This window comes from Stegostoma tigrinum, chromosome 23 (genome assembly GCF_030684315.1).
Source record: "Stegostoma tigrinum isolate sSteTig4 chromosome 23, sSteTig4.hap1, whole genome shotgun sequence".
NCBI lineage: Eukaryota > Metazoa > Chordata > Chondrichthyes > Orectolobiformes > Stegostomatidae > Stegostoma > Stegostoma tigrinum.
Genome location: NC_081376.1, coordinates 54,761,249 through 54,784,346, shown reverse-complemented (window position 1 = coordinate 54,784,346; position 23,098 = coordinate 54,761,249). Strand labels below are relative to the sequence as shown.

General features: G+C 44.1%; 1 protein-coding gene across 5 annotated transcripts in view; it reads left to right on the top strand.

Moving 5' to 3' along the window:
- LOC125462435 (transmembrane channel-like protein 7) overlaps window positions 1-23,098 on the top strand; it is a 103,148-nt gene that overhangs the window by 52,723 nt on the left and 27,327 nt on the right. For 4 of the 5 annotated variants that reach the window (XM_059654204.1, XM_059654203.1, XM_059654206.1 and 1 more), the window contains 3 exons: window positions 970-1,143; window positions 10,710-10,870; window positions 14,632-14,749. In XM_059654204.1, the coding sequence (XP_059510187.1) occupies window positions 970-1,143; window positions 10,710-10,870; window positions 14,632-14,749 (453 nt within the window). The remainder of the gene's footprint in view (window positions 1-969; window positions 1,144-10,709; window positions 10,871-14,631; window positions 14,750-23,098) is intronic. The other variant, XM_059654205.1, reaches the window with a different exon arrangement.

Sequence of the window (23,098 nt, the reverse complement as noted above, 5' to 3'; positions counted from 1 at the left end):
CGAGTTGGTGGGAAGATTTTGAAACTAGTAAAATCCACATTAAGGCCATTGGGCTGTAGGCTTCCGAGGCGGAATATGAGGTGTTGCTCCTCCAGTTTGCGGGTGGCATTATTGTGACACTGGAAGAGGCCGAGGATGGACATGTCACCCAGGAAGTGGAAGAGGAAGTTGAATTTGTTTATTTTATTTAGTTTAATTAGTTTAGTTTAGTTTAATTTGTTTAGTTGCTTTTAGTCTTGAGTTTTGGTCGATGAAACACAGAAACAGAAACTTGCAGTATTTCAGTGCTGTTTCTGCCATTTTGATGCCCCTCATGCTTTTGTATGTTCTCCCACAAAGACCAATTTCTGGGGTGAATTGTCAGACTAACTGTATTTTTCTCCTTTACAATCATGGACTGTCAGCTCGAAAGACGGTTCTGCTACGAAACTTGTCCAACAAACTTACTTCACAAACCAAACTGATAGACGTGAATCAGGTCATAAAATCAGAATCATGGCAATATGAGGTATTTCCAAAGCTTATGTTTTAAATTGTCAGGATTGGCTGTGGTATTGCTAAGGTTAAATTTATATTGGATTAATAAGTTATTGCCTGAATGCAGTCTTAACATTTTAAAATACGCAATTTCTCTTTTAAATGCTCACTTTCTGAAAATTCAGCTTTGACAAACACACTGTCAGTTATTTCTGTGATAATGGGAACTGCAGATGCTGGAGAATCCAAGATAATAAAATGTGAGGCTGGATGAACACAGCAGGCCCAGCAGTATCTCAGGAGCACAAAAGCTGACGTTTCGGGCCTAGACCCTCTCTGATGAAGGGTCTAGGCCCGAAACGTCAGCTTTTGTGCTCCTGAGATGCTGCTGGGCCTGCTGTGTTCATCCAGCCTCACATTTTATTATTATGTCGGTTATTTCTGTTGTTTTTATCAAGAATTGAATAATTAAACCAGTTTTCTTGGCAATAGACTGACTTGAACGAAGAAAGAATGAAACAGAAGATTGCTGATAGGACGAAGAAGGAAAAGTTCAGAATCTACCTCTTAAGAGTTTTCTTGAATTTGGTAGTTTTGATGATATTATTCGTTTGTTTTTACTGCATTTACGAAACTACTGTTTTCTCACAAAAAGCTCATAAAAGGGTGAATATTTATTTCATTATTTGAAATAATGCCTGTGCTAATACTATATTTGCAATGAAGAGTTGAATTTAAAAATGCTATTGTGGGATAAGGTGCATTTTTAATCACATACAAAGTGCTTTTATTCTTATTATGCAATGGCGAAATTTGCTGATCGTATGTAATATTTGCATAACATTTTGAGAACTGCAAGCATTCTTTAAGTTCAAATACTTGCGTCTAGGTTTAGATTGTTAAATTAGGTTTGTTCCTGCATTTTGGACGTCTGGGAAACTGTAAACCCGGTAAACTCCATGAACCCAGTCATTCCATTGACCATGACCCCACCTGATGAGGCTGTGGAAGATTCATAGATTCATACAATGCAGAAAAGGCCCTTCGGCCAATCGAGTCTGCACCAATGTAACTACCACTGAATGTGTGCTAGTCCCAATTTCCTGCAGTTGCCCCATTTCCTTGAACGTAATGATATTTGAAGTGCTTACTCAAATTTTTTTTTGAAGTTTTCGGGTTTCTGGCTTCCATTACCTTCTCAAGTGGTGTATTTCAGATTCCCATCACTCATTAAGTGCAAAGGTTTTTTTCCCAAATCTCCTCTGAATCCCCTGCCCCTTACCCTAAAACTATGCCGTCTCACAACTGACCCCTCAACCAAGGGGAACAGCTGCTCTCTTTATCACGTACATGCCCAACAACCTTATACGTCTTAATCATGTCTTTCCTCTGTTTTCTTTACAGCAGAGAAAACTATGTATGTCTATCTAGTGTCTCCTTAAAGCTCAATTTCTCCAGCCCAGGCAACATCCTGGTGAACTTCCTCTAGTGCTATCACATCCTTCCTGTATTGAGGTGACTACACACAGTGCTCCAGCTGTGGCCTGATCAATGTTCTGTCAAAGACCAATTTCAACATTACTTCCTCGCTCTTATAGCCTAAACCACATCTGATGCAAGTAGATGTCACATGTGCTTCTTAACTATCCTGTTCACGTGCTCTGCCAATTTCAGGGATCTGTGAGTAATTATGCCAAGATTCTCTGCTTCTCTAAGTTATCCGGTGTCCTGTCATTTATTAAATACTCTCTGATTTTGTTTATTCTTTCAAAGTGCATCACCTCATACTTATCAGGGCTACATACCTTCTGCCATTGGTCTGGCCGTCTGATCAACCCATCTACATCTTCCTATAACCAACACCCATCTTTGTTACTAACCACGCTACCAATCTTGGCGTCACTGCAAATTTGCTTAACATTCCCCCAACATTTTCATCGATATCATTTTGTCTATAGAAGAAATAGTAAGGGCCCCAGTACTGATCCTTGTGGTACACTGCTGGACACAGGCCTCCAGTCACTCAAACAGCCTTCTACCACCATCCTTTGTGTCCTATTACTAAGCCAGTTTCTGATCCATCTTGCCAAGTTTCCCTGAATTCCATGTGTTTCACCCTTCCCAATCAGTTTCTCATGTGGGATATTGTCAAAAGCTTTGCTAAAATCCTTATAAACTACATCAACTGAACTTCCTTTATCCACACGCTTGATCACATTTGTGAGAAATGGTAACAAATTTGTTGGGCATGACCTCCCTCTGACGAAACAATGCTAATTATATCTCATTAACCCAAGCCTTTCTAAATGGGCATTAATTCATTCCTTCAGAGTTTTCTGCTATAGTTTGCCTACCATTAAAGTGAGACTCATTGGTCTGTAATTTCCTGGTTAATCTCTGCCACTCTTCTTAAAAAGTGGAACTGTATCAGCTGTCTCCAGTCCTCCAGCACTTTGCTTGCATTGGCCAGAGAGGAATTAAGAATTTGTGTCAGAGCCCCTGCAATTTCTCAGCATCCTGAGATGCAATTCATCTGGGCCAGGGTTGGGTTTGTCTGTTTTTAAGCCTGCGAGAGCCTCCAATACCTCCAGATTTCCTATGGCAAACTGTGCAAGTTCCTCAGAGTCTCTTTTCCTGAATTATGTACCCACATTCTCCTTTTCCAGAGTGAAGTCTGAAGAGAAGTATTCATTTAATATCATTCCAATATTGTATGGTTTCATACGCGGTTGCCCCCTTGGTCCCTAACAGGCCCTACCTGTTCTTTGGTTTACCTCTTCCCTTTAATGTATTTATAAAGTTTCCCAGGATTCTGCCTAATCCTGTTTGTGAGTCCTTTCTGTTACTCCCTTTTTTTCTACTAATTGCTTTTTTAAGTTCATTCCCACACTTGTTGCATTCCTGTAGGGCTGCAGCTGAATTGCTCCCTTTGGACTTCTTAAAAGCCCTACACTGCTTCTTTATCTAGTACTGAATTGTCCTACACATCTAGGGTTCTCTGAACTTATTGCTGCAACATTTCTCTCTAAAGGGTACATGTTGGACCTATACTCTTTTTGAATGCCCCCATTACTCTGCTGTAGACTTACCTGCAAAGAGCTGTGCCCAGATCCTGCTTTATTTTAATAAAATCTGCCTTTCCCCAATCCGAGGCCATCTTTTTCCTGTCTAGAACAAATTTTAACTCTACAGTGTTATGGTCGCTATCGCAAAAACATTTTCCCCACTGCCACATAAAGCACTTGTTTGGCTTCTTTCCCGAGAAGCAGATCCAGCACTGCACTGTCCCTTGTTGGACCTTCTACATGTTGATACAAAAAACTCCAGTGGATATATCTCAAGAAATCTGCACTCTCTAAACCATTAATTGTGATAGTCATGCTGTTAATGTTGGGAATGTTGAAATCTAATGTAATTATCTGCTTATCACTTCTACACAACTCTGTGAACTGTCTACATATTTGTTCCTCTATTTCCTACTGACTCTTTGGGGGTCTATAATACACCCCCAGTAGAGTGACTGCCTCCTTGACATAAGTTCTACCCACTTAAGCTTGTTTAAGGACCCTTCTAAGACATTTACCAGGATGTTGCTGTAATGGAAGGTTTGAGTTATAAAGAAAGATTGGTGTAGTACTGTGACTATTTTACTGGAGCCTAGGAGGTTCAGAAGCGACCTTATAGAAGTTTATAAAATAATGAAGGGTATAAATAGGGTTAATGTTTTATTTTCCCTAGGATAGGGGATTTCAAGACTAGGGGACACATTTTTAAGGTGAGAGGAGAGAGATTTTAAAGAACATCTTGAGGGACAATTTTTTTTACACAGTGGGTTATTTGCATGTGGAATGTACTTGCTGAGGAAGTGGTGGATGTGGATAGAATTGCAACATTTAAAAGACATTTGAGTAAATATGTGAATACGAATTGGAGGAATATGGGTCAGGAGCAGGCAGGTGGGACTAGTTTAGTTTGGGATTATGTTTGGCATGGACTGGTTGGACCGAAGGGTCTCTTTCCATGTTGTATGATTCTATGACTCTATCTCTCCTTATTACAGTAATTGACTCTAATTAATTCTGGATGTGAGTTTGCTCACTGAGCTGGAAGGCTAGTTTTCAGACGTTTCGTCACCATTCTAGGTAACATCATCAGTGAGCCTCCGACGAAGTGCTGCTGTTATGTTCCGCTTTCTATTTATCTGGTTAGGTTTCCTTGGGTTGGTGATGCCATTTCCTGTTCTTTTTCTCAGGGGATGATAGATTGGCTCCAAGTCAATGTGTTTGTTGATGGAATTCCGGTTGGAATGCCATGCTTCTAGGAATTCTCGTGCATGTCTCTGTTTGGCTTGTCCTAGGATGGAGGTGTTGTCCCAATCAAAGTGGTGTCCTTCCTTATCTGTATGTAAGGATACGAGTGATAGTGGGTCATGTCGTTTTGTGGCTAGTTGATGTTCGTGTATCCTGGTGGCCAGCTTCCTGCCTGTTTGTCCAATGTAGTGTTTGTCACAGTTCTTGCAAGGTATTTTGTAGATAACGTTCGTTTTATTTGTTGTCTGTATAGGGTCTTTTAAGTTCATTAGCTGCTGTTTTAGTGTGTTGGTGGGTTTGTGGGCTACCCTGATGCTAAGGGGTCCGAGTAGTCTGGCAGTCATTTTGGAAATGTCTTTGATGTAGGGGAGAGTGGTTATGGTTTCTGAGCCCGTTTCGTCTGTTCGTTTGGATTTGTTGCTGAGAAATCGGCGGACTGTGTTCATAGGGTACCCGTTCTTCTTGAATACGCTGTATAGGTGATTTTCCTCTGCTCTGCGTAGTTCCTTTGTGCTGCAGTGTGTGGTGGCTCGTTGGAATAATGTTCTAATACAACAAACTGCCATACCTAGATGTCACAGTAGAGCGAACAGCCAATGGGGAACTTCAAACCAGCGTCTACAGGAAAACAACACATACGGACCAAATACTGAACTACAGGAGCAATCATCCCAACACCCACAAACGAAGCTGCATTAGAACATTATTCCAACGAGCCACCACACACTGCAGCACAGAGGAACTACGCAGAGCAGAGGAAAATCACCAATACAGCATATTCAAAAAGAACGGGTATCCTATGAACACAGTCCGCCGATAACATACAGATAAGGAAGGACACCACTTTGATTGGGACAACACCTCCATCCTAGGACAAGCCAGAGACATGCACGAGAATTCCTAGAAGCATGGCATTCCAACCGGAATTCCATCAACAAACACATTGACTTGGAGCCAATCTACCATCCCCTGAGAAAAAGAACAGGAAATGGCATCACCAACCCAAGGAAACCTAACCAGATAAATAGAAAGCGGGACATAACAGCAGCACTTCGTCGGAGGCTCACTGATGATGTTACCTAGAATGGTGACGAAACGTCTGAAAACTAACCTTCCAGCTCATCGAGCAAACTCACATCCAGAACCTCAACCTGAGCTACAAATCTTCTCAAAACTCACTCTAATTAATAGTGCTACACCACGACCCTTCTTACACATACCTCTGCCTTGCCTAAAGCTCATAGGCCCAGAATGTTGAGTTGCCAGTCCAGCCCTTCCCTCAACTATATTTCTGTGATGGCAACAATATTGTGCTTCCATCTATCAATCCACACCATTACCACATCAGTCTTACCTATTACACTGCTAACATTAAAGCCCATCCAACTTTGCCTTACTTCCTTGACACTCAACATAGCTAAACTCTGTGACTTGCTTCCTTTGCTGTAACATGATGTGTCTCTGTTCCATCAATATTCTGTGTCACCTCCCTCTGCCAGACTAGTTTAAACTTCTAACAGCACTTGCAAACCTACCTGCAAGGATTTTTAGTCCCAATGTGATTCAGGTGCAGACCGCCCCATTTGTACGTTTCCCACCTTGCTCAAAAATGGTCCCGGCGACCCAGGAATCTAAAACACTCCCTCTTTCGTCAGCTCTTGAGCCACGCATTCGTCTGTCCTGTTTTCCTATTTCTAAACTTGCTAGCATGTTGCAGCGGGAATAATTCAGAGATTACAATCATTGAGGTCCAGCTTTTTAATCTACTGCCTAACTCTTTTTGAATTCTTGTCGCAAGACGTCGTGCCTCACTTTGCCCATATCGTTGGTACCAACATATACCATGACCTCTAACTCCTCATCCTCCCATTTTAGGGTGTTCTGAAAGGCAAAATGATATGTGAATGTGACTTATTCTTTCACACTGGATTTTTAATTGATTGAGTGATTTATTGTTGTCACATGTACCGAGCAACATTAAAATATAATGTTTTGCCTGCTGTACAGGTAGATTGCACCACACAAACTGCATCAGAGTAACAGAACAGAGTGCAGAATACAGTGTTCAGTTGTAGAGAAGGTGCACAGAGTAAGAGAGAGATCAGAATTAACATTTGAGCAGTATTTCAAAAGTTTGATTTCAGTGGTGAAGAAGCTGTTCTTGAACCTATTCGTACATGTTTTCAAACTTTTATATCTTCTGCCTGATGGAACACGATGGAAGAGAGTATAACCAGGTATAACCATGTTTGATTACACTGCTTTCCTGAAGCAGCGGGAAGGATAGACGGAGTTAATGGATTGAAAGCTGGTTTGTGTGATAGATTAAGCTATGTTGACGACTTTGCAGTTTCTTGCTGTCTTGGGAAAAACAGTTGCCCCACCACGTTGTGATGCATCCAGACGGGATACTTTATGTGGCACATCTATAACATCAGTAAGAATCCTGTGAATATGGGTGGCGCAGTGGTAGTATGGCGCACTGACCCCTACATCGCCGAGGCCAGATGCCAACTCTCCAACACCACCTCCTACCGCCTCCTCGATCATGACCCCACACCCGAGCACCAAACCATCATCTCCAACACTGTTCATGACCTCATCACCTCAGGGGACCTCCCACCCACAGCCTCCAACCTCATTGTTCCCCAACCCTGCACGGCCCGTATCTATCTCCTTCCCAAAATCCACAAACCTGCCTGCCCTGGTCGACCCATCGTCTCAGCCTGCTCCTGCCCCACCGAACTCATCTCCACCTATCTGGACTCCATTTTCTCCCCTTTGGTCCAGGAACTCCCCACCTACGTCCGTGACACCACCCACACCCTCCACCTCCTCCAGGACTTCCAATTCCCTGGCCCCCAACACCTCATTTTCACCATGGACGTCCAGTCCCTATACACCTGCATTCCGCATGCAGATGGCCTCAAGGCCCTCCGCTTCTTCCTGTCCCGCAGGCCCGACCAGTCCCCCTCCACCGACACTCTCATCCGCCTAGCTGAACTCGTCCTCACCCTCAACAACTTCTCTTTTGACTCCTCCCACTTCCTACAGACTAAGGGGGTGGCCATGGGCACCCGCATGGGCCCCAGCTATGCCTGCCTCTTTGTAGGTTACGCGGAACAGTCCCTCTTCAGCACCTACACAGGCCCCAAACCCCACCTCTTCCTCCAGTATATTGATGACTGTATCGGCGCCGCCTCTTGCTCCCCAGAGGAGCTCGAACAGTTCATCCACTTCACCAACACCTTCCACCCCAACCTTCAGTTCACCTGGGCCATCTCCAGCACATCCCTCACCTTCCTGGACCTCTCAGTCTCCATCTCGGGCAACTAGCTTGTAACTGATGTCCATTTCAAGCCCACCGACTCCCACAGCTACCTAGAATACACCTCCTCCCACCCACCCTCCTGCAAAAATTCCATCCCCTATTCCCAATTCCTCCGCCTCCGCCGCATCTGCTCTCACGATAAGACATTCCACTCCCGCACATCCCAGATGTCCAAGTTCTTTAAGGACCGCAACTTTCCCCCCACAATGATTGAGAACGCCCTTGACCGCATCTCCCGTATATCCCGCAACACATCCGTCACACCCCGCCCCCGCCACAACCGCCCTAAGAGGATCCCCCTCGTTCTCACACACCACCCTACCAACCTCCGGATACAACGCATCATCCTCCGACACTTTCGCCATTTACAATCCGACCCCACCACCCAAGACATTTTTCCATCCCCACCCCTGTCTGCTTTCCGGAGAGACCACTCTCTCCGTGACTTCCTTGTTCGTTCCACACTGCCCTCCAACCCCACCACACCCGGCACCTTCCCCTGCAACCGCAGGAAATGCTACACTTGCCCCCACACCTCCTCCCTCACCCCTATCCCAGGCCCCAAGATGACATTCCACATTAAGCAGATGTTCACCTGCACATCTGCCAATGTGGTATATTGCATCCATTGTACCCGGTGCGGCTTCCTCTACATTGGGGAAACCAAGCGGAGGCTTGGAGACCGCTTTACAGAACACCTCCGCTCAGTTCGCAACAAACAACTGCACCTCCCAGTCGCAAACCATTTCCACTCCCCCTCCCATTCTCTAGATGACATGTCCATCATGGGCCTCCTGCAGTGCCACAATGATGCCACCCGAAGGTTGCAGGAACAGCAACTCATATTCCGCCTGGGAACCCTGCAGCCTAATGGTATCAATGTGGACTTCACCAGTTTCAAAATCTCCCCTTCCCCTACTGCATCCCTAAACCAGCCCAGTTCGTCCCCTCCCCCCACTGCACCACACAACCAGCCCAGCTCTTCCCCCCCCACCCACTGCATCCCAAAACCAGTCCAACCTGTCTCTGCCTCCCTAACCGGTTCTTCCTCTCACCCATCCCTTCCTCCCACCCCAAGCCTCACCCCCATCTACCTACTAACCTCATCCCACCTCCTTGACCTGTCCATCTTCCCTGGACTGACCTATCCCCTCCCTACCTCCCCACCTATACTCTCTCCACCTATCTTCTTTACTCTCCATCTTTGGTCCGCCTCCCCCTCTCTCCCTATTTATTCCAGTTCCCTCTCCCCATCCCCCTCTCTGATGAAGGGTCTAGGCCCGAAACGTCAGCTTTTGTGCTCCTGAGATGCTGCTTGGCCTACTGTGTTCATCCAGCCTCACATTTTATTATCTTGGAATTCTCCAGCATCTGCAGTTCCCATTATCTCTGTGAATATGCCGAATTTGCTTAGCCTCCTGAGGAAGTAGAGATGTTGTGCTTTCTTGACTGGCGCTTTAACATGGGTGGACCAGGTGAGAATGTTAATGATGGTCACTCCCTGGAACTTGATGCACTTGACCTTTTCGTCCTTACCATCATTTGTGGTCTCCACTCTGCTTCTTAAAGTCAATGACCAGCTCCTTCATTTTGCCAGTGTTGATGGAGAGATGGTTGTCTTTACACCATGCTGTTGAACACACAGTCTCTTTCCTGTATTCTGTCTCATTGTTAAGATCTGACCTACAACAGTGATAATGTGTCACTGAACTTGTAAATGGGATTGGAGCAGAATTTGGCCACACTGTCACGAGTTTATAAGGAGTATAATAGGGGGCTGAGTACACAACCTTGCTGGGCACCGGTGATGAGGATTATGGTGGAGAAGATGTTGCCTATTCTTACTAATTGTGGTCTGTGGGTCAAGAAATTGAGGATCTAGTTACACAGGGGGCAATTCAAGACCTAGGTCTGAGTTTAGAGATGAGTTTGTTTGGAACTGTGGTGTTGAAGGCAAAATTGTAGTCAATAAGTAGTTGCCTGACGTGGGTATCTTTGTTATCCAGATGTTCCAGTGATGAGTGTAGGCCTGTTGCACCATTAGGTGAATTGCAGAGGATCAAGGCAATGTGCTAGGCTGGAGTTGATGTGAAACATTGAGTTCAATAATTTTAGGGCCTAAACTCTCCCCTGTCCCCAGCCCCCCATCACACACAGCAGGCTTTGTTACTACATAACCTGCCATTACACACCCCCTGTTGTTAGTCACTAACAGTCCCCATTAACAACTATTCACCCTCCCAGCCTGATCGTTAGCAACCCCTTTATCTGTCCAACTGTCTTTCTCTCTCTTTGGGCTCAATCCTATTGTTTACTCCGTACCCGACTCCCCCCTCTCTTTTCTGCATATAAACTGACGTTTTTCCAGCCACCATCAGTTCTGAGGAAGCATCACCAGACCCAAAACGTTAACTGTTTTCTCCTTCACAGATGTGCCAGACCTGTGAGCTTTGCCAGCAACTTTGTTTTCGTTCCTGACTTACAGTATTCACAGTTCTTTTGGTTTTTATTCTATTGTTTGCTTAGTTTTATTTCCATTTTACTCTCTAAATTGTATAATATACCTTAAATGTGATTGATTTGACTTTTAGTCGGCAGATAATGTTGAAGGCTTCACATCTGATCTAATAGTTGAGTACCTGCCATCTATTGTTATAACAGCAGCTAACTTTATCACACCACGTCTGTTTGAACGAATAATTCAGTTTGAAGACTATTCACCGGCCTTTGAGATAAAATTTATTCTTATTAGGTATGTATGGACATACTTCCAATACAGTGTATTTTTATACTTGAGATTGATGGAAAATATACTATCATAAATTTGAAGTGATACACTATCCAAAAGGTACAACTGGATGCAAAAATTATGTTTAATACTTGTTGGCTTGAATATTTAAACTTGTCTGATGAGGTGCTATTTAAATACACATCAATGACGTCAAGATTTTGCTGAAACGGGAATGACATTGAGTTTTGAAAATATACATGGATGATTTTGTGAAAAATCAATTGTGATAAATTACAGCTGTTATGTGAAGACTGCCCTGTAAGTGTAACATTATAGAACAGTACAGCACAGCCCCTTCGGCCCCTGATGTTGTGCCGAACTTTTACCTAATCCTAAGGTCTAGCTGACCCCCACCTCTATCTTATACTATCATACATATGCCTATCTAATAGCCGCTTAAATGCTCTTAATGAAGCTGATTCCACTACCCTCTCCGGCTATGCATTCCACGCACCGACCACTCTCTGAGTAAAGAACCTACTGCTGAAGTCTCCCCTGTATCTACCTCCACTTGCTTGAAAACTATTCCCTCTCGTAACAGCTACCAACATCCTCAGAAAAAGTCTCTGGCTGTCCACTCTATCTTTATCTCTGATCATTTTGCACACCTCTATCAAGTCACCTGTCATCCTTCATCATTCTAAAGAGAAAAGCCCTAGCGCTCTCAACCTTTCCTTGTAAGACCTTCCCTCCATTCCAGGCAACATCCTGGTAAATCTCCTCTGCAACTTTTCCAACGGTTCCACATCTTTCCTGTAATGGGGCGACCAGAACTGGATGCAATACCCCAGATGTGGCCGAACTGGGATTTTGTATAGCTGGAAAATGCACCAATTGAGTCATAGTCATTGAAATCTACAACAAAGAAAACAGCCCAGTTATGAGTGTTTCTACCTGCATGACTCTTATAGGCAGAGATTCCTATCCCCTCTAGGAGAAAAGATTTTCCGTCTCAAATCCTCTAAACCTTCTGTACCTTGCCTTAAATCTGTACCTACTGGTCATTGATCCTTCCATCAAGGGGAAAAGTTCCTCCTCTATACTCCATCAATGCCACTCATATTTTTATATTTTTCAGTCTTGCTGCCTCTCAATCCTGTCTGTTGTAACGAAAACAACTCCAGTCCGTCCACTCTATTCATAACAAAACCGTCCACCCTAGGCGACATCCTGGTAAATTTCTGCACCATCTCCAGTGGTACCACATCCCTCCTTTTCAAGACTACTTAGGGATGGGCAATAATTGCTGGATCAGCCAATGACACCCATGTCCCAGAAAGAGTTTGTTTTTAAAAAACACAGGCCTGACCTTGCCATGCTCAGATCTGAAAAGTGCCCATGTGACTCCAGGTCATTCTAGAAGCGTAAGATACTCAGAATTTAAGCACCAGCAGTTTCATACTGCTGCTGTGCACCAGTAACACAAGTGCTGTTTGCTGCTTAAGATCTCCTGCTAACCAAACAAACAAATAGCGTGGTACGTGAGTTTTCAGTGCCGGTGTAGGCTGAATGTCCCAAAGTCAGACAGATCACATGAGACAGTGTGTCCCTTCAGTTGTTCACAATAGGCAAGGTACTAATCACACTCAGTCAGACTATGCAAAAACTAAAACACTGTCAAAGACAGTGTGAACAATATTATTCACACCTCATAAAGGAAGAATGTAGATGTGTTGGAGCCAGTTCAGAGAACTTTATTAGATTAATTCCTGGAATGACAGTTTGTCTTATAAGGAAATGTTAGATAAGCTGGGCTGGTATCCGCTGGAGTTTACCAGAGTAAAAGACGATTTGGTTGAAGCATCTAAAACCCTGAGGAGTCTGGGCAGGATAAGCTTAGAGAGAATATTCCCTCGTATGGGAAAATCTAAAACTAGTGGATATTAGTTATTGGTCAGTTCTGAGGAAGGGTCACTGGACCAAAAACGTTAACTCTGATTTCGCTCCACAAATGCTGCCAGATCTGCTGAGATTTTCCAGCAATTTCTGTTTTTAAAACAGAGATGAAGTGATTATTATTTCTCTCTGAGGGTTGTGGATTTTTGGAACTCCTTATTCTGCAAACGGAGTTCTTGAATAATTTTAAAGCAGAGGTGGATTATACAAGGTGGTGGAACACTAACAGGGTCTAGTGCTGAATGATAACTCCTAATTTGTATGTTTATAATGTAACAATTAGCTGTGATTTTGTGATTTAAATAGTATTTGCTAACTGCATCTTCAGCTACTTCATCAGTGACCTTCCCTCCATCATAAGGTCAGAAGTGGGGATGTTTGCTGATGATTGCACAATGTGCAGCACCATTCGCGACTCCTCAGATGCTGAAGCAGTCCGCATTGAAAAGCAGCAGGATCTGGACAGTATCCAGGCTTGGGCTGAGAAGTGCCAGTAATATTCGCACCACATGAATGCCAGGCCAAGACCATCAATAAGAGGCTACCTAAACACTGCCCCTTGACATTCAATTGTGTTGCCATCACGGAATCTCCACTATCAACATTCTGTGGGTTACTACTCACCAGAAGGTCAACTAGACTCACCACATAAACATAATGGATACAACAGCAGGTCAGCAACTAGGAAAACTGCGGCGAGTAACTCACCTCGTGATTTCCGAAATCCTGTCTGCCATCTACAAGACACAAGTCAGGAGTGTGATGGAATACTCCTCACTTGCTTGGATGAGTACAGCCCCAATAACACTCAAGAAGCTTGACACTATCCAGGATTAAGCAGCCAGTTGATTGGCACTTCATCCAGAGTCATCCATTTCTGCCACCACTGATGCTCAGTAGCAGCAGTGTGTACTATCTACAAGATACACTGCAGAAATTCACCAAATATCTTCAGACAGCACCTTCCAAACCCACAACCACTTCCATCTAGAACATGGGAAGCAGATATATTGGAACACCACTACTTTCAAATTCCTCTCCAAGCCAGTCACCACCCTGACTTGGAAATATATCGCCGTTCCTTCACTATTGCTAGGTCAAGATTCTAGAATTCCCTACCTAATGGCATAGTAGGTCAACCCACAGCAGGTGGACTGCAGCAGTTCAAGAAGGCAGCTCAGTACCACCTTCTCAACAGTAACTAGGAATAGGTAATAAATGCTGGCTCGCCAGTGATGTCCACATCCCACCAATGAATAAATTAATAAAAATCTAATATTGTGCTAAGAATGAGACTGATGATAAATTTAAGGTTAGTGGGCTGGCTTGCAGTGTAGTACATTTGTATATATTGCAAAATGGATATATTCATGCAGTGGACTATGCTTTTTGCAGACAAAAAGTAGTAGTACACAAAATGTACCTATTTCAACTTAACAAAATAGGCAAAAGTTATTCTTTAGCTCATCTGGTTTATTCCTTAGGCCATGCCTTGACCCGTCAGATGTCAACAAAACTTGGTAGTTATCTGCTAGTCATTATCTAACTGGTGCATTTTTAAAGGCAGCACATCTAGAAAAGATCGTGCGAAAAAAATAGGAATTTTATAAAAGTAATTTGAGGACAATTGAAAGGCATGGGATAAAAAGAAGTTAAGTAGGATTAACAAGGCACATATTAAAAATGAGAAGGGATCAAAATGCAACTTTTGTTTATGCGATCTGGATATTTCAAAACCCAATGCCATTCCATGCTAGCTCATATCCTCATTATGTTCTTAATAGAACACAGTGAAACCAAAGCTTACTAACTGAATATTTCTATAGGTCTGTGTTTGTGCGATTGGCCAATATTATTGTTCTTTTGCTGAGTTTGTGGTCACAAATCACGACTTGTGATGATGACGCATGCAAACCATGTGGCTACAACAACAAATTGTATCCAGTGAGTACACTTTTTTAAAAATTTGCAAATATCTGTAATTAAATTTAAATGGGTTTAAAATGCCCTGGCGTTGAGAATTTTAATTTGCATGTAGCACAAAGAGAATGCAATAAGATAAAATATGTAGTCATCAAGAAATAAGTATCTTTCATGTTTAGTTCTGATACAGAAAAGGTGCATTCTAATGTGATACAAGTCCTTTCACAATAAGTGAAATCAATGCACATATGTGGAAAACAGTTTAATAAGATGATAAGAGCTAGGAGTAGAAGTGACAGGTGCCTTGAGCCTGCTGTGCAATTTGATATGATTATGGCTGACCTATATCTGCCTTAATTCCAACTTTCTGCCCACTCTCCAAAGCCCTTAATCCCATTACTAATTAAAATTCGATTTATCCTCTTAAATTTACTCAATGTCCTAATGTCCACTGTACTGTGGGGCAGTGAATTCCATAGATTTTCACCACTATGTTAGAGAAGTAATTTTTCCTTATTCCTGTCTTAATTCTGCTACCTCTTAGCCTAAAATTGTGACTCTTGTTCTAGATATCCCCACATAAGGAAACATACTTCCTATGTCTACTTGTTCAGTCCCCGTTGGCATCTTATGTACCTCAATTAGATCTCATTCTTCCAAACGACAGAGTATAGACCTAAACCGCTCAATCTTTCTTTGTAGACAGACCCCTCATCTCCGGAATTAATCTAGTAAATAAATAAACAGATCAATTATGGATTTGCAAAGCAACCACTGTATAATACTTAAAAGATTTGCTGTCGTTTTAGGTAGCTATGCAGTTAATTAACCAGCGTAGAAATGGATAATAATATATCATTAGTTTAAACATGTAATTTATATGCAAATCATAGGACGGAGGCTCAGTGGTTAACACTGCTGTTTTGCAGCACTAGGGACCGGAGTTCAATTCCAGCCTTGGGTGCCTGTCTATATGGAATTAGCACATTCTCCCTGTATCTGCATGGGTTTTTTCCAGGTGTTCTGGTTTCTTCTCAAAGCCCAAAGGTGTGCAAGTTAGGTGGATTGGCCATGATAAACTGCCCACAGTGTCCAGGGATCTGTAAATTAGGTGGATTAGCCATAGAAAAAGCAGGGTTACAGGGATAAAATAGGGGGTGAGTCTGGGTGGGATGCTCTTCGGAGAGTTGATGTGACTTGTTGGGCCGAATAGCCTGTTTTCTCACTGTAGGGATTCTGTGAAAAGCGAAATGTTTATATTTAACATGCTCCTTTAACAGCATTTATTTTTGTTATGTTCAATTTGCTGTATGATGACAAATATTAATAATTTTTGCAGATTATGTTCGATATATCTGATTTAAAGTGAATTGTTAAAATGTTCCTGATCATTAACTGTTAAAAGTTAGAACATTGGCTTTATAATACTGAAGAATTTTATGAGTGCATGAAAATTAATCATCAAATTTAAAATCATTAAACTTGGAGACAAAAAGGACGCAGATGTTTGAAGCCAGAGTCGAGAGGTGTGAGGCTGGAAAAGCACAGCATGTCAGATATTGGCCCGAAATGTTGACTGACTTGTTCCTCGGATGCTGCCTGACTGGCTGTGCTTTTCTAGACTCACACCCTTAAATCATTAAAGTCTTTTACCAGGTTTGTATACTGCTTTTAGTGGTAGATTCAAAACATTCAAGATTAGTAGGAAATATAAAAAAAGTGAATGGTTGCCTTGTGTGTGAGGGAATTCTGGGAGGTTCAAGTTGTCTAACAATGATATGTCATTCTTTGAAAAGGCAGTAGTAAGTATGCTTCATCAAAAAAGAGAGAATCATGTTATGGCAATGTTCAAAATAAACACTAAAATAATTATAATGGAGAATATTATTGAGTCATAATTTCCCCTGTATTGACTGGGACTTGGACCAAGTGAGTTAGATGGGGCAGAATTTGTTAAATGCATCCAAGTGTGTTTCTTGAAACAGTATGTGAATCGTGCAACTAGAGGATTGGCCATACTGGACCTTGTGGCCAGGCTCATGAGCCTGTACATGACTGACCTTTCATTTTTGGAAGCAGTGATCACAACTCCTTACGTTTTAAGGTAGCTATGAGTAAGGGTAAGTCAAGACCTTGCGGGAAGGTATTAAATTGGGGAGGGTAAATTACGTCAGTATTAGGCAGGAGCTCGGGAGTGGGAGGAGATTTTATCAGACAAGTCCACATTTAACATGTGGGAACTATTTAAAGACCCGCTGGGGAGAGTTCAAGATTGACATGTTCCAGTAAGGAGGAAGGACAAAGATAGCAAGGAACCCTTGGATCATGAAGGAGGTTGTGAATTTAGTCAAAAAGGAAAAAGAAGCAAATGTAGTCAACATTTCAGGCCAATGTCTGATCTACTGTGCTTTTCCAGCCTCATACCTTTCGACTCTGGCATCTAGCATGTGCACTCCTTATTGTCTCCAAGTTTAATGATTTTAGGAAGCTAAAATCAGACCGGGCCCGTGAGGAACATGAGAAAAACAGAAAAGAAATCAAGCAGGAAATTAGGAGAGCAAGAAAGAGAACCATGAAGTGACCTTGGCAAGTAGCGTTAAAGAGAATCTCAGGGCACTGTATACATACATTTTAAAAACAAGGGGATAACTAGACTGTAGGTAGGACTAAAAGATAAAGGAGGTGACTTGTGCTTGAAGGCAGAGGAAGTGGGTGAGATCTTAAATGAATACTTAGCATCAGTATTCACTCAGGAGAAGGATATGGAAGATAGTGAGATTTGTGTGGAGCATGCTAATATGCTAGAGCATTTTTAGGTTGAGAGAGAAGTGGTGTTGGATGTCTTGAAGAGCATTAAGGTGGATAAGTCCCTAGGTCCTGATAGTATCTACCCCAGGGGATTGAGAGAGGCAAGCAAGGAGATTGTTAGGGCCTTGACACAAAGCCTTGTATCCTCGTTAGCCACTGGAGAGATCCTGGAGGACTGGCAAGTTGCTAATGTTGTTCTTCTATTTAAGAAGGGAAGTAGAGATATTCCAGAAAAGTATAGACTGGTGACTCTGTCATCAGTAGTTGGGAAGCTATTGGAGAGAATTCTTAAAGATAGGATTTTCACGCTTTTGGAAAAGCAAGCCCTAATTAGAGACAGTCAGTTTGGCTTTGTGCAGGGCAGGTCATGTCTTACCAACGTGATTGAATTTTGCAAGGAGGTGACAAAGATGATTGATGAGAGTAGACCAGTAGATGTTGTTTCCATGGTTTTCACTAAGACTTTTGACAAGGTCCCTCATGGTAAGCTCATCCAGAAGATTAAAATGCATGGGATCCACAGTGACATGGCCACATGGATCCAGAATTGGTTTGTTCATGGAAGGTAGAGTATAGTGGTAGATGGGTGATATCTTCACTGGAGGTCAGTGACTGATGGTGTTCCACAGGGAACTGTAGTGAGACCTCTGCTGTTTGGGTTAGATATAAATGACTTGGTTGAAAATGTAGATGGGTGAGTTAGTAGTTTTGCAGATGACACAAAGACTTGGGATTTGAGGTTAGTAAAGAAGGTTGTCAAAAGGATACAGCAGAACATAGATCAGTTGCAGATATGGGCGGAGAAATGGCAGTTAGAATTTAATCCGGGTAAGAGTGAAGTGCTGCACTTTGGGAGATCAAGTGTTAAGGAAAAATATACAGTTAATGGCAGGACCCTAAACAACATTGATGTACAGAGGGATCTTGGGGTTTAAGTCCCTAGGTCCCTGAACGTGGCCACGCAAGTAGAAAGGGTGGTAAAGAAGACATATGGCATGCTTGCCTTTATATGTTGAGGAATTGAGTACAAGAGTCAGGATGTCACGTTGCAGCTTTATAAGACTTTGGTTAGGCCACTCATGGAGTATTGCATTCAATTCCGATCGCCACATTACAGGAAGGATGTGGAGGCTTTGGAGAGGGTGCAGAAGAGGTTTATCAGGATGCTGCCTAGATTAGAGAGTATGAGCTGCAGGAAGAGGGGTGCATGCATTTAAGGTGAGAAGGAGCAAGTTGTTTATGCAGAGAGTTGTAGGGGCCTAGAATGTACTGCTAAGGAGGTGGTGGTGATAGACCTGATAGGGGTGTTTAAAGAATTTTTAGATATGCGCATGCTTATACAAGGAATGGAGGGATATGGACCAAAGGCAGGCAGAAGTGATTAATTTACTTTGGCTTCATAGTCCATCTCGTCTGTGCTGACCAAGTGTCCCAAAGTAAACTAGTCCCACTTGCCTGCATTTGGCCCAAATCCCTCTCAACCTTTCCTTTTCGTGTACCTATCCAAATGTCTTCTAAATGTTGTAACTGTACATGTATCTGCTACTTCCTCTGGCAGTTCATTCCAAATATGAACCACATTCTGTGTTTTTAAAAAAAAAAGTTTGCCACTTGGGCCCTTTTTAAACTTTCCTCCCCATTTCTTATCTCTGCCCCTCATGATTTTATAAACTTCTATAAGAAACAAACAAACAAAGAAACCTACAGCACAGGAACAGGCCGTTCGGCCCTCCAAGCTTGCGCCGATCACGATCCTCTGTCTAACCTGTCATCTATTTTCTAACGGTCTGTGTCCATTTGCTCCCTGCCCATCCATGTACCTGTCCAAATATATCTTAAAAGACACTAACATGTCTGCGTCTACCACCTCCGCTGGCAACGCATTCCAGGCACCCACCACCCTCTGCATAAAGAACTTTCCATGCATATCTCCCTTAAACTTTCCTCCTCTCACTTTGAACTCATGACCCCTAGTAATTGAGTCCCCCACTCTGGGGGAAAAAGCTTCTTGCTATCCACCCTGTCTATACCCCTCATGATTTTGTTGACCTCAATCAGGTCCCCCCTCAATCTCCGTCTTTCTAATGAAAATAATCCTAATCTATTCAACCTCTCTTCATAGCTAGCACCCTCCATGCCAGGCAACATCCCGGTGAACCTCCTCTGCACCCTCTCCAAAGCATCCACATCCTTTTGGTAACGTGGCGACCAGAACTGCACACAGTACTTCAAATGTGGCCGAACCAAAGTTCTACACAACTGCAACATGACCTGCCAACTGTTGTACTCAATATGCCGCCCAATGAAGGAAAGCATGCCATATGCCTTCTTGGCCACCCTATTGACCTGCATTGACACCTTCAGGGAACAATGGACCTGAACACCCAGATCTCTCTGTTCATCAATTTTCCCTAGGACTTTTCCATTTACTGTATAGTTTGCCCTTGAATTTGATCTTCCAAAATGCATCACCTCACATTTGCCCGGATTGAACTCCATCTGTCATTTATCTGCCCAACTCTCCAGTCTATCTATATTCTGCTGTAATTTCTGACAGTCCCCTTCACTAACAGCTACTCCACCAATCTTAGTGTCATCAGCAAACTTGCTGATCAGACCACCTACGCCTTCCTCTAGATTATTTACATATATCACAAACAACAGTGGTCCCAGCACAGATCCCTGTGGAACACCACTGGTCACAGGTCTCCAATTTGAAAACCCCCCTTCCACTACTACTCTCTGTCTCCGGTTGCCCAGCCAGTTTTTTATCCATCTAGCTAGCACACCCTGGACCCCATGTGACTTCACTTTCTCCATCAGCTTGCCACGGGGAACCGTATCAAACGCCTTACTGAAGTCCATGTATATGACATCTATAGCCTTTCCCTCATCAATCAACTTTGTCACGTCCTCAAAGAATTCTATTAAGTTGGTAAGACATGACCTTCCCTGTACAAAACCATGTTGCCTATCACTGCTAAGCACATTTTCTTGTAAATGGGAATAGATCCTATCCCTCAGTACCTTCTCCAGGAGCTTTCCTACCACTGATGTCAGGCTCACCGGTCGATAATTACCTGGATTATCCTTGCTGCCCTCTTTAAACAAGGGGACAACATTAGCAAGTCTCCAGTCCTCTGGGACCTCACCCATGTCTAAGGACGCTGCAAAGATATCTGTTAGGATCCCGGCTATTTCCTCTCTCGCTTCCCTCAGAAACCTGGGATAGATCCCATCCAGACCTGGGGATTTGTCCACCTTAATGTCTTTTAGGATACCTAACACTTTATCCTTCCTTAGGTCAACTTGACCTAGACTAAGCAAACATGGATGTGAGTTTGCTCGCTGAGCTGGAAGGTTCGTTTTCAGACGTTTCGTCACCATTCTAGGTAGCATCATCAGTGAGCCTCCGACGAAGCGCTGGTGTCAAGAGGTCCGAGTAGTCTGGCAGTCATTTCGGAAATGCCTTTGATGTAGGGGAGAGTGGTTATGGTTTCTGAGCCCGTTTTGTCTGTTTGGGTTTATTGCTGAGGAATCGGCGGACTGTGTTCATATCAGGATAGCCCACAAACCCACCAACACACCAAAACAGCAGCTAATGAACTTAAAAGACCCTAGACAGACGACAAATAAAACGAACGTCATCTACAAAATACCTTGCAAGAACTGTGACAAACACTACATTGGACAAACTGGCAGGAAGCTGGCCACCAGGATACATGAACATCAACTAGCCACAAAACGACATGACCCACTATCACTCGTATCCTTACATACAGATGTGGAAGGACACCACATTGATTGGGACAACACATTCATCCTAGGACAAGTCAAACAGAGACACGCACGAGAATTTCCAGAAGCATGGTGTTCCAACCGGAACTCCATCAACAAACACATTGATTTGGAGCCAATCCACCATCCCCTGAGAAAAAGAACAGGAAATGACATCACCGACCCAAGGAAACCTGGACCAGGAGAAGTCCTTCGACAGGGTCTCTCATGCTTACATGAGGGACGTCCTCTCCAAATTGGGGTTCGGGGAGGCCATCCGCAATTGGATCCGGCTGCTCTACGCCAACATTAGTAGCGCAGTCTCGATCAACAGGTGGGAATCGGACAGCTTTCCCGTTAGATCTGGAGTCAGGCAGGGCTGCCCGCTCTCTCCTGCCTTGTTTGTGTGCTGTGTGGAGCCCTTCGCCGCATCCATCAGGAAGGACGTGAGCCGGAAGGGCGTGACTATCCCAGGCAGCGGAGGCCTTCAGGTCAAGACCTCCCTGTACATGGACGACGTGGCCGTCTTCTGCACCGATCGTCGGTCGGTGTTGGACATCTGCAGCCAGTTTGAACTGGCCTTGGGTGCCAAAGTCAATAGGGCAAGAGCGAGGCCATGTTCTTCGGGAACTGGGATGACTGTTCCTTCATCCTCTTCACCGTCAGGACAGACTACCTGAAGGTGCTGGGTGTTTGGTTTGGTGGAGCTGGGGCATGCACTAAGACTTGGGAGGAGCGTATCACCAAATTGAAGCAGAAGCTGGGCAGGTGTATGCTCCAGTCCCTCTCCATCGCGGGTAAGAACATGGTTGTCAGGTGCGAGGGGCTTTCGGTACTGTTGTATGTGGCGCAGGCCTGGCCTATTCCCTGGACTTGCGCCGCTGCAGTCACCCCGGCCATCTTCCACTTCATTTGGGAGTCGAGGATGGACCGGGTCCGCAGAGACACCATGTACAAAGACCTGGAAAATGGGGGAAAGGGCGTACCGAACGCCACCCTCGCCCTGACGGCTACCTTTGTGTGCGGCTGCATCAAGCTGTGCGTAGATCCTCAGTACGCAAACACCAAGTGTCACTACTTACTGAGGTTCTACCTGTCCCCGGTGTTGCGAGGGATGGGCCTGGCCTCGTTGCCGCGGAACGCTCCGAGTAGTTGGACTGTTCCGTACCACCTTTCGTGGAGAAATTTTTGAAAGGAAACACCTTTGACCACAAGGCCGTCAGGCAGTGGTCAGCACGTAGTATCCTTGAGACCCTTCGGGAAAAGGAGAGGGTGGATCCCGTCATGTGGTTCCCCACGCAGACTGCCAAAGTCATTTGGCAGAATGCCTCATCGCCAGAACTTTCAAACAAGCACAAGGACATTGCTTGGCTGGCGGTGAGAGAGGCTCTGCCAGTGAGATCCTTTATGCATGCCCGGAATCTCTGCACCACCACACGCTGCCCTCTCGGGGAGACGAGACTGTCGATCGCCTCCTTCTGGAGTGTGCCTATGCGCAGGAGGTCTGGACGGGGATGTAGTGGTATTTGTCGAGGTTCGTCACGAGCAGCTCCGTGACGCGGGACTCCGTACTCTACGGGCTGTTTCCCGGGATGCACACCGAGACCAACATCAACTGCACCTGGAGGACGATCAATGCGGTGAAAGACGCTCTTTGGTCTGCCTGCAACTTGCTGGTCTGCCAGCTGAAAGAACTGACTCCGACCGAATGTTGCAGACTGGCACACTCCAAGGTCCAGGACTACGTGCTGAGGGACGCGCTAAAGCTTGGGGCAGCCGCCACCA